This window comes from Cygnus olor, chromosome 15, assembly GCF_009769625.2.
Source record: "Cygnus olor isolate bCygOlo1 chromosome 15, bCygOlo1.pri.v2, whole genome shotgun sequence".
Classification (NCBI taxonomy): Eukaryota; Metazoa; Chordata; class Aves; order Anseriformes; family Anatidae; genus Cygnus; species Cygnus olor.
In genome coordinates, this window is record NC_049183.1 from 14,624,125 (window position 1) to 14,636,700 (window position 12,576).

The following is a 12,576-nucleotide window of genomic DNA, read 5'->3' on the forward strand; positions in this document are numbered from 1 at the left end:
TGTCTCTGTGAAGAAGCTGGAGGAAGACACAGCACTCACCTTCCCACTCCTGATAAGGACATCTTCCATTTTTTCACTGGTGAAAACTTGATCTGAAAGTAAATGCTGGAAGAACACGATGCACGCAACAGGCTGGAGGTTAATGGGTCTTAACAAAGCTCCTCCCCTTGCTGTACTCTCAGAAGTTTGCCGTGTTAAAATTAAAAAGTAGTATTTGCTGACGTTTTTCCTCTGTGTTCATTTAGGAAAATGATGTGCTATTGAATACTCTGCCTAAGCAGAAATTAGTGCTTCTGTGGTGAAGTGCTGGGCATTTGTGTAGATATAAATGTTGCACGGTGGCCCTCTTAGTGAAGTTTAAATAGTTATTTTCATTAACCACCTTGGCAGCTCCTTCATCTTAGGGGCTGATCTTCATACCACATAGTACAAAGTAAATCTCTGCAGAGGGAGGCAGGGCTATGGCTTGGAAAGGGGGTTTGTTGACAGCTGTTACAGCCTAAAGCTTCACCTCTGTAGATAGAGTAAATTGCATTTGGTCACCTTCTGATTCTCTTTTGTATTTTGCTAGAAGTTCTTTTTGTTTCCTTGTTTTTCTTTGCACAGCATTTTCAGGATTGTCTGAATTGTCTATGTGAACTTGTAGTATGTTTATGAGTGTGCATTATAATGAGTTACTGGAGGGGCAGTCCAAGACAAACCACTATTCCCCAGGAAGATTTTCGACTTCTCAGTCTGTGTTTGCATTCCTCCAGGTGATGATAATGGGAAGAAGGCCAACAACCCCAACCACTGTAACTGCATCATAGACCAAATCTTCACAGGCGGACTGCAGTCTGATGTTACCTGTCAAGTCTGCCAGTAAGTGCTTTGTTTCTAAATCTGTGCTCTGATTTGAAGCTGCACTCCATAGTGCAACAGTGTTTTGAATCTTTTCTTTCTTGAATAAAATAAATTCCTGCAAGACAACAACTGTTTAAAGACAACATGAGCTAAATAAAATCAATTACTAGTTAACCATCATATATTAAGACATGCCAAAAAAAAAAAAAAGCTATCTGGAAAGCATCACAGGCTTATGAATGTAAACTTCTTAGTACTCAGAAGAAGGTTTTCAATTTCCAAGTTTGTGAGAAAAAGACTTCCCAGATCTCATTGGTTTTGGAAGCATGCAATTGCCACTGCATTTGAGGAAAGTTCTGATATGTAATCGTATTTTCCTTCAGTTAAGAGCCTTGTGTATCATCAGGAGAGGTTTGAAAGAAGCTGATGTTATGTAATCTCAGGTACCAGCAAGTATGTCTTACAAGAGTAAGAAAAATTGTATTTGTTGTTCTACCGTGTACTGGAGCAAGCTGACTTCTCTTTCAAGACGTTTGGTGTTGCCATAGTTCAGAAGTTAGAGCTCTTGTGTGGGGTTTTCTGGTCTTGCATTCTTTATAATTAGCCACAGTGTCCTGAAGATGGACTGTTGTGCTCTCTTTATTTGAATTTGTTTTTATTCTCAATTTTCTGGAGAGATTTGCAGAAGATTCATTGTAGGAAAAAGTACGAAATTATGTTCTTTGCCGGTAGAGCCACAGAATCATATCATAATAAAAAGTTTGGTTTGTAATGACATCGTATTAACATTGAAGCAATTTTAACAAAACAAGTTTGTTTTGAAAATTCACAAATTTTGCACAAATGGAGATGGAAAAAAAAGGCAGAATATTGTATGCTTAGTGAAATCTTGGAGACAAAGACAAAAGTTTTGGAGGAAGAGGGAACTCAACAACAAAGAAGCATAATGACCACAAACAGAAAATGTTTCTAAAATAGAACCCAAAACTAAGGTTCCCATTAATATGTAAATGGTAGAAGAAAAAGGATTTGAGTCAGTACAAGATAAAATTTTGAGAAGCTTTCTCCGTAGTCTAGCTGATGACTTATATTCAGCTGTCTTGCAGAGAAATCTGATCGAGAACATGCACTTCTTGATGCAGTTATTCTTTGCCCTCTCAAATTCCAAATGTTGCAAGGGATTCTTATAAGAACTGCAATGCTTAATTCATTGCAGTATTGTGTAGCAGAAATATTTGGCTCTCTTTTTCTTTAAGTACTTTTAAGCACTATCTTCCATGTCTGAGCAGAGGACCAGCCTTCTGAACTAGCTGGACTGCATGTCACTCTCGTAGATGTTAGTTAGCTGGTAGTACGACCAGAACCTCTATCTCCAAGCAACACCCAACTGGTTCACTTGGAGTCACGGGGCTCCAGTAGGTGGGAGAATGTATTCAACAAACATATTTCTGCATCCACTGTATCAAATACATTTCCTAAAACATATGGCTTTTAAATATGCAGAAAAACAATCAGTTGTGGGAAGACGCTCTGGAGCAACTTATATTTTTTTGTCATCTTTGAGTGCCCTCTAGGGGTGATGTAAATCCCATAGTTCTTTAGAGTACAATATCTGGTGTGCACTCTGAAGTGAGAGAATCTGTTCATTTTACTTCCTTTAAATATGTATTAAACTGCTTTCTTTTTCATAGTGGCGTTTCCACAACGATAGACCCATTTTGGGACATCAGTTTGGATTTGCCAGGCTCTTCCACCCCGTTCTGGCCACTGAGTCCAGGGAGTGATGGCAGTGTCGTAAATGGGGAAAGCCATGTATCAGGCACCACCACTCTCACAGACTGCTTGCGAAGGTATGAATTGAGACAAATACAATTTTGGTGGGGTAAAAAGAATTTGGCTTCATTCTGTTTTCCACAGGTGGCATTGAGCAATGGGAGTAAGTGATGCTTTGTCATGGCATTATCCGCAAACAACATTTCGTACATATTTTAGATTTTGCATAAGACAAAATGAGAAAGACGTAGAAGGTTCAGAGCAACAGTAGGCTTAACAATAAGCAGTCAAACCCAGTTGACATGTGATGCAAAAAGAAAATAAATTTTACACTGCGTGCTGCCAGGCAGTGTGGTTTTATATCATCGAAACCTCTAGCATCTCTCTCCATGTCATCTGAGCTTTTGACCATAGCCCCTTAGAAGGCTACAAGCAAGAGTGTCCTGCAGACTAATGTGCAACCGGGCACAGAAATCTGTCTTACTGCTTCATAATTTCCATATCAATGTTTTTGGGTTTGAAAATGAAGGATCTTTGTCTGAAAATTAGCTGTTCGGTTCTAGGAGGTGAGCAAACATTTAGCTTCTTTCTCAATTATTGATGCACTCCAGTGCAATGTGCCCAAGTAGAGTAATGATAGATGTTCAGTTTGAATATCTGAACCATAACACTTTAGACTATTAGACATATTTTTTCCTGAATATAAAGATAAATATAAAAGACATGAGCAACTTCTCTTGTGGTGTCAGTGAGTCACAAGTAAAAGTGAAAGAAGCAATTTCAGCATGTGTGGAATATAGTCTGATCATGTTGTGCATCCTTCTGTTTTTTATTTTTTAATTCAGGTTTACAAGGCCAGAACATCTAGGAAGCAGTGCCAAAATCAAATGTAGTGGTTGCCATAGCTACCAGGAATCTACCAAACAACTCACTATGAAGAAATTACCCATTGTGGCCTGTTTTCATCTCAAAGTAAGTTCACAGGGGGCAGACAGAGCAGGGAACATACATTCCTCTTTGAGAGGATGAGCTAAATTCCTGGACGTATCTTCTGGCTTTCACTGGCTATTCTTTTATGATATAAATTAATATAAGGAACAGCTTGCATGCCTAGCTAGATTTTCTATTAAGATATTATTACATTACATATAATGTAGCTTTGCAGTATGTCTCTGGGAACCTAACAAGAATCTAGAAACGAAATGGAAGGTTAGTACAATACCTGAACCAGCGTAAAAACCAATCTCCGATAACATTTACTCATACTGCACGGTAACACTTTTACCCTGCATTTCTACTGGAAGGATACCACAGAGAAGCTCTGTGTTGAAGGGAAGATATAAAAAAGTTAGAGTTGCAAAGGATTCTTTTATATTCCCAACTAATTAACTCAAGATAGTTTTCGGCATTTCCAATCCAAATTGTGTCAGGTGCAATGATGGGAGTTACATCAGAGTTGGTGCCCTCAGATAGTTTAGTCCTGTATGATTTGTGTCTTAAAGAGTGTGACTGTGGTGCAAAGCAGGCATCTATCACAGAAGATGACTGTCATTCTGTGTCAAGAGGCAAAGGGTCCTTGAAAAGTGATGCCACAGGCCTTTATGGAGGCAGCCACCATTATAACTTAACTGCATCTTTGATCTGCTTGAACAGATGCAGCCCTCTAATATTTCAAGTGTCTCCTGGGTCAGAATGACAGTCCTCTCATTGCTAGGCAGCAACTGACGGTCACTGTCCTCAGCTCTGACTATGATCAGTGCTTCAAGAAACTGCTTATCTGGTGATACTAGTGTCACATAAACTACCTAAAGAATAGCAGCATTTTACTTATGGCCACGGTGACTGGAAACACACAAATCAGCAACCTCTGTGCTGTGCACCAGTGAAGGCTTGCGTTGCTTCTCCTTTTCCAGTGGGGGAATTAGTGTATTGAAAGAACACACACTCCTACCTTTTGCACCAGAAGCTACTTTTGGTTATTTAATACTTACATGGTTTCTAGGCTTTGAACGTTGGTAAAACACTTGGGTAACTTTAATAGTTTTGGAAGTAGACCTTTGTCTTGTACTTGTCATGGCAAAGTCTGAAGTTTTGCTGCAGCAAACAGGTTGTTTTTCTGGTTTATTTTCCATTAGTCCTCTAAGCTACAGTACGTTCATACTGGAAAATCTAATAATGTGCAACTGGGTTGTCACGGTCTCACTGAGCAAGCTGTGTATTGTATTCAATATACGATTGTAGTTTGGAACTGTTGAATAACATAGCAGCTCCATTTCCAGCGTGGCAGCAATTTCAAAGTTTGTTTTCAAAATCTGGCTTGTACAGAAGCTTGCTAATGAAATTAAATCTTGAAATGAAAACATGGAATGCCATAGGAAGATCTATGTTCATGAGAAAGGGCTGATTCTGCTTTCTACTAGAGAAGGGTTTTACAGGCAGAGAGAATTCCCAGTCCTGTAACTTAGAGGCCTTTTGAGACTGTTTGGCACAATCATGCCTTCAGATGTTCACCCCATATATATGCCAACATTTCCTCGGTTACACCTTGTGTATTAACCAAGGTGATCTGCAGTGTGGTAAGGCAAGACAGTAGCCTGCCTGGAATAGGCAGAGGCACAGGTCCTTTGTTTTCCTGTTGCTCTTTGTGGTCATCCTGAAGGATGTTCCTGCATGGCTGACTTGGTTGCCTTTTTGTTTTTTTTTAATTAAGAGAGAGGGAGAGAGGTTTGAGGGTGTTGGCTTTTTTTTTTTTTTTTAATGCAGAGCAGTTGGCAAGATGTGTAGGTGATTCTGCTCTTTGGACAAGGCAATGTGAATATGCTAAACCCTTTTGCTAACTCAGTTCAATATTTGCGTTATGAAGAATGATTGAAGATTTTTTTTAAATTTTTTTTTCCCTAAATGATTGTGTTGTCCCATCCATCCAAAATGCAAATTCAATTTCATGTGTTAAAGTAAAAAAAAAGAATACAAAAGGTAAGAATTACAAAAGTAAGTCTCAGCTTTTCACGTCTGGATCTGTTGCTAGGGAATTGTTATGGCACCACAATTGGAAAATAATTAACTTGAAGTGTAAATAGAGCAGAATTTCTGAGAAATGGGGAGAGAAGCTGCCTTTAAATAGCAACTCATTCATCTCTTTCTGTTATTTGTTCCTGTTACCATTAAATGTTCAATTGACAAGATGTAGAAAGGGTGGTGGGTATTGCAGGCTGCTTTTGGCTGAGGGACAAGGCTTTTTTATTGTCATATTCCATTTTTGCCTTAATTTGAATTGGTATTCCTGTGTAGTCTTGACTTCTGTCATTTGAGATGATTGGATGGGTGGATTAAGTGTGTGAATCCGATAGCTAGAGCTTTGTCACCAGTTCTGTGTGCTAGTGTAGGCAGCAGCCCTGCATTCAAATATTACACAGTACAAATGAACGTGGGTCTGGTTAAAGGCTGTGTGTGCTGTCTAATGTATTTTTTTAATATCAATTGGGAATACATTTGTGTGGATAGGTACTAAGGTAAGCCATCTAATGAATATTATATTTTTCCTCTACAAATTGTGACTTATTTTCCTAGTAGAAATCGTGTTTTATCATTTACTTGGGGATCCCAGACGAAGTAGTTGGTAGAAAAAAAATTGGGAGTGTCCCTAGCTGCTGACTGCTAGTATGCTTTCATGTCATTGTATCTAAGCTTAGAACACTTATAACAGGCTAAATTTTCTGTCTATCTCAAAAAACAACAACAAAAATTCTTCTACTTTGTCTCCAGCGGTTTGAACACTCAGCCAAACTGAGGCGAAAGATCACTACGTATGTCTCGTTTCCGCTGGAGCTGGACATGACACCATTCATGGCTTCCAGGTGTGTACCAAGTTCAAAATCCCCAAAGACCTGGACAGAACTGTTTACCAGTTCCATAAATGTGCAGCATGAAACATGGAACATCCTTGAATCAAGGTTATAGAACAGTATGTATAATGGTACTTCTCCTGTAAGCTTCTCCTTGAAATGTGCATCTTTTCTAAACTAATTTTAGATACACTATTGAGTTTTGTGTGCCAGAAAGGGCTTGATATTTAAACCTTTTTTTTTTTTTTATTAATGTTTGTTATGTTTCTGGTTGCATGTTAAACTTGTAGATTCAGATCCATTGTGCCTTCAGATTTTAAAGATCTGTGCTTTGAGCATCACCTGAATGCACACCCACCGGGTCATCTTGTGTTAGTAGGCAGATTAGACATAAAACTAGTGTCCAACCTAGTAATTCCAAGGTTGTAAAATTCCTTCCTCTCTATTCCTGTGCACATACAAAACTGTTTTTCTGTTTGTTTTGTTTTGTACACTCGACTTCTGTTTAAACAACGCTGCCAGAAAAGCACATAATCCAAGTTAAAATAGGTGAAAATTTCTATTCGGCATTTCTATTCGGCATTTAAACAAACAGTAAGACTTCTCCCACCTCCCGGGTTCGGGAAAGACATAACATTTATATTAAAAGTACCTTTATAGAAGGAACTTGATCAGCTCAGTTAAACAAGTATCTATCAGGTATTCCCTTCAACTATACAAGAAGGTATTCGGATTTAATTTGTATTTGAAGCAACGCAGAAAGCTCCAAAACGTGGCATCTCTTAACACAGGGGCTCTATTTGAGGCTAAAATTGTAAAAGTAATTTCAAACATTTTTTTTTCTCCCCGGAGAAAAGTAGATGCTTCTGCCAGTAGAGAAAGGAGAGCCCCGCAGCTCTGTTAAATAGTGTTATATTAAGAATATATGGCTTATTCCAGTATATTCTGGAGATTTTGAGACTTTTCTGTTCCTCTGTGGTGAATTCTCCCTGGATAGAACAGGCTCTGCTGTTGAAAGGTATCAAGCATAATGGAATATAGACGGGATAATCAGGAGGCATAGCTCAGTAATCTGAATTTCATCGCCTATGAAATCAACAGCATAATCCTATTGCTGCTGTCAAAACACAAAATGAATTTACAAGTCAGAGCCAGGATGATTGACCCATCAGAGGATAAGGGATTGATGTAATTAGATATTTTTGCAGGTTTAAAATACAAATCGTTTCTTAACCTTTTTTAAAGCTTTTTGGATCTGACGTAAACAGATCTGTATTTGCAGCTCTGAAGCCTTGACCGGCAGGAGAAATGCTGCTTCCTCTGTAGCATTGCTGCAAGAACAAATAAAGCATCTTTTAGCATCCTAATCAGCAGCCCTTCTCTGCTGCTAAGCAGCATTGTGCCTTTGAATTAGGACCTGGATTCAGCTAACAGGCTGTGTCGTGTAAAACCTATTTCCTCGGTTTGGGAAGCCACTGCTTTAAGTGACTGGATTTTTGTGTGTGTATGTGTTGCAGTAAAGAGAGCAGAATGAACGGGCAATACCAGCAGCCGACGGATAGTCTAAACAATGATAATAAGTAAGTGGTACATTCCGTGACTCCTATTGTGAAAGGTAGTTGGCTTCTAGAAGGAGATATACAGGCTGCTGTATATCCTGCAGTGCGAAGTGCGTTACCGTGTTTGACAGCACAGTAAGTCTGAACTGTTGCAAAATAAAGCTTCGTTTGCTCTGATCGCATACCCTTTCATGGTTCTGTGGCAGCTAACTTGCTAATCTGAAGATGGTAACCCCAGCAATCGGTCTGTGGACAAAATTAAAAGCTATGGTTCTGGTATTAAAAGGGATGGGTGTTTCCTTTAAATAATCCAATTTCTATTGCAATGGCAAAGGAGGTTCCAGAGGACTGAAAGTAAGTCCCAGTTAGATGACCCCAGTAATCGTGGGGTCTGTTGGGCAGGCACGAATTCCAGTCAGAATAACAGAGTGGCTGACACATGACACGCTCAAGAATTTAAAGGAGAGTAATTGAAACTAACATTCAGAGCTTTATGGAAAAAGAGATGGTCACACAAACTTCTTTTTTAATTACAGTTACAAGTTTGGTTGCTGCAGTCATATGTTAATGTTGTGTATTTAAATTCCTAAAGGCATTTCATTTGCACTAAAAGTTTCATTAAGAAACTGGAATCACAGAACAGATTGAAAAAACTAACCACCCAGGTCTTAGCACAGTTGTCATAGAAGCAGATACCAATCAGGTGTGCAACCTGTGCTCCGATAGGGATTGACTTGTGAGATGTCTAGTGTTTAATAACTGTTAGCAAAGAGCTAAAAGAAAACAAAATCGATCACTGCTGAGGTTTGCACACAACATAGGCTGAAGTAGTTGTTAATGCAGAAAACAGATGAGGTAATTAGGTAACAGCAGAGATGTCTGAGTTGCCCGGTGTGCTGGATGCAAGTAAACAGTTGGGGCAGTCCTAGAATCCTGAATCTAGGACTGAAGTGTTGTCCAGCCTAATAAGATTTCCATCTGGGAAGAGGGTGACTCTTACACGTGTGGCTCTGTAGACAGTCAGCTGAATTAAGAGCCTTGTTGTGGCACCACTGTGTCAAAAGAGCTCTGTGGTTTTTAAAGATAAGTAGGACAACATCAAGCGAGATTAGAGAGATTATTTTGCCATGGTGTAGCTGTGTTTGCATCCAGATTGAAGGGATAGCATTTTAAAAAGAGGCAAAGATTGGAGAACATTACAAAAAGAGCCACAAATATAACTGGGAACAAAATCTTACCTTTGAACAAAAAAAATGAAGGACTTCAGTCTTTCCCGTTAAAGAAAAAAAGTTGAAGCTAACTTAGTATATCAGTACCTTTCTTTCGAGCACAGACATCTGGTAGTTTTCAGGTTAGCAAATGCACAGCAACATCTGAAAGCTGGAAGTTGAGGCTGAAAATACTCTGCATTTCAAAATAAGTACAGACTTTCCAGATTAAGGACAATTACTCGGTACAGCAGTTTATCGCTGGAAATAATTAAAATTAGCTATACTTAAGATTACTTCCTTCCCTAGCCTCCAAAATACTTTTTTTCTCGTTTACTAGAGTAGCTAGTTCACTAGAGGGAAATAGGGAGAAATAGGAGGTCAGACTAGATAATCAGCGGTCCTCTACAGGAATGCATCAAGATCAATCTATTTTAGAAGAAAAATCTTCAGCAGCTAGTATTGGTGAAGCTGATGGCTGTCATCAGACTGGAATGTTACAGTAATGGCAAGACAGGAAAAGAAAAATGTGGTTCTTTTTCCCGGGGCAAGGGTGCCCCATTTCCAGTCAGCATTAAGAGCTGGTGTTTTATTGATGGATCTGATCCTTTACCATTTCTGTATGTGCTTATGAACACAAGCTTTTGCCTCTTTAAAATGTCATTTATTTTTCCCCTTTTGATCCACGTATTGATTAACTCTCTTCTGTACCAGGTATTCCTTGTTTGCAGTAGTTAATCACCAGGGAACCTTGGAGAGCGGGCACTATACCAGCTTCATCCGGCAGCACAAGGACCAGTGGTTCAAGTGTGATGATGCCATTATCACCAAGGCTAGCATTAAGGATGTACTAGACAGTGAAGGGTAAGTTATGTACTGAAAAGGGAGAAAGAAGGAAAATTGTCCTTTGGGTTTTTCTTATTTACACGTGAAAGACCCTATAACCTCTGAGAAGACTTAATTACTCTCTTTGAATACGTAATGATTCTCTGTGTATGTATCGGTGCTTCAGAATGTTGCTTTATAGTAGTGAATTGGTTTCAGGAAGAAACAGGGAAAGACAAGGGAGCATCAGCTCACACAGCAGCATTTGTAACTGGTGCTCACGTTCAAACTCTGGCTGCTAATGCAGGGGAATCTAAAAACCAAAGTGATACGGTCACCCAGTGTAGGAGCATACTATTCGAATATTCATCTCCTTGACACGCTCTGATCTTTGTATAACCTTTGGGTTATTGTGAGTGTAAAAGATTTGAGGAAAAGCCATTAAGAAAATAGTATGAGGCAGAGTTGCAAGGCTATATGGAAGGCAGGCTTAGAACATGAGCTGTTTCTTAGTTCATGTCTTTAAAATTGATTTCAGGTTGACATCATGATTTCAGATGCTTGCGTTAGACAAGCAGTGGGAGCGCAGAGCAGTAGTTTGCAAGGGAAGCATCTTGGTGTTCCTCATTTGAGGGAAGCACTGGGGGTTGGTATATATTTCTAGAATAAGGTAACTTAAAAACTGAAGTCTTCATTTTGGCATTTTCAACTGTGGGCATGGTACTGGAAAGATAAGCCTGCTTTGTTTTTGTTTTAATTATTCATGACATTTCCATTGATTTCTGCAGGCACAGATGTTCAGCTTGCAATTTTTAAAACAGATTTTGCCATCTTTTCCTTTTTCGAACTTCAACTGGGAAGTGCAAAATTTCTCCTATGATACCTGAATTTTCGTGTTAAATGATTTGACTAAAGTAACTCATGCTTTGAGGTCAGCAGAAGAAATAAACTTTTCTTCAGTAACAACTGGCTAGCTTTGGACCTGGGATAGGGTATGTCTGTAGAAGAAACTGCCATATGCAAGGAGGGGAGGATATGCAACACAACTGCTGCACATCCGTCTCAGTAAAGACTGGTTTGATCTCTGATTCATTTTCCCTGGTTCAGATTAAGTCTGGCACTGAGTAGATCTGCACTGTGCGAGGGAAGCTCTGTAGGACTGGAAATGGAACAATAATAATTGGAAAGTCTAAAAATTATGCTGAAGCTTTTTAACGGAGTCATGCAATGACCCTGTCAGTGTGTGGTGTGTAAAGCGTACGTAGAGATCACTCTGCTTCTATCTACACGTAACTGCTTGAGGGCTGGGCTCTGTTATGTAGCAGTACACACACAGCAATTAAGGATAGGAAGAATTTCATCTTGTTAAAACACCAGATTTGAGTACAGATTGAGACATTAGACATATGAGTTGTATTTGATTGGGACACACGAGTTTTCACCCATGTGCCTGGTTCTTCATTTTGTTTCTGTCAGAGTAAATGGCAGACAGTTTGCAGTAATCCTAAATGTCTGATGCTGTGGTTATACGAGTCTAAAGCAACAGTTGTATCTTAAAGCCACCACGGTTGTGTTTTGTGTCATGGTAGTGTTAAAGGGATGCTGCCTGTCTGGACATCAACACAGTCCAATCTTGCAGAGCTTCCAGGTTCTAAGTCAATTGTACAACAAGAGGGGTTCGACTGCTTGATGGACAAATGTTCCGTTTCCTGAGTTACTGGTAAAATTATTTCAGCTGGCTTCCCTCCTTCTCTTCCATGGTTACTGTAGGGAGCTGGCATGTCCCTGGAATTGCTTCAAATTGAAAAGAAAAACAAATTAATAGTCCTCATTTTTCACAGTTGCATCAATGGAAACACTAATCTGCTATGATGCACAGCAGAAAGCTGAAACTGTACCTTGCTTTCTTGCAGGTATTTGCTGTTCTATCACAAACAGTTCCTGGAGTATGAATAGCCTTATCCAGCAGCTTGTCAGATATAAACAAGGAAGAAAATAAGCAAGCCTTCTGAATCGACACACAAACCTACCTGAAATGAAAAGACCCATTAAAAAACAACTAGCACTGAGCTGTAACAGGACCTACTTGACACTGGCTCAAAGCCTGGCGGAGTAAGAAACGAACAATGTCCAACGTGTATGCAGTCCCGCAAGGACAGAAAGGGGGAAAAAGGAGGCTACAGTCAGTCACTTAACAGAGGAAATATAAAATGAAAGGAATGCTCTGGGTGGGGGAAATGGGAGCAGAGGAGTCCAGGCACTGGTACATCTCCTATGTTCCTCCAAAATGTGTGTGGGAAGGCAAGGGGGTGTACCCTCATCTCCATAAAGCATCTTCTCCATTGGTGCTTCAGCTCCAACGACCAATCATATAACAGTTAAAATTAAAAATCCAAGCCCATTTTTTATGCATATGGGTCTGAAAGCAGTAAAGTGGAGGAGGATGGGATGACACAACTAAAGGACTTTGCAAGTATCTTTTTATTTGTGAATTTTAGTTATTAAATAAATACAGTATGAAAC

General features: G+C 39.4%; 1 protein-coding gene across 2 annotated transcripts in view; it reads left to right on the forward strand.

The window, feature by feature from the left end:
* The window catches only part of USP22 (ubiquitin specific peptidase 22), a 99,377-nt gene extending 86,801 nt beyond the window's left edge, over positions 1 to 12,576 (forward strand). For both annotated transcript variants that reach the window (XM_040574255.1, XM_040574256.1), the window contains 7 exons: positions 756 to 861; positions 2,535 to 2,693; positions 3,462 to 3,588; positions 6,382 to 6,473; positions 7,979 to 8,041; positions 9,943 to 10,092; positions 11,967 to 12,576. In XM_040574255.1, coding sequence (XP_040430189.1) covers positions 756 to 861; positions 2,535 to 2,693; positions 3,462 to 3,588; positions 6,382 to 6,473; positions 7,979 to 8,041; positions 9,943 to 10,092; positions 11,967 to 12,009 — 740 coding nt within the window. In that variant the 3' untranslated portion in view covers positions 12,010 to 12,576. The remainder of the gene's footprint in view (positions 1 to 755; positions 862 to 2,534; positions 2,694 to 3,461; positions 3,589 to 6,381; positions 6,474 to 7,978; positions 8,042 to 9,942; positions 10,093 to 11,966) is intronic.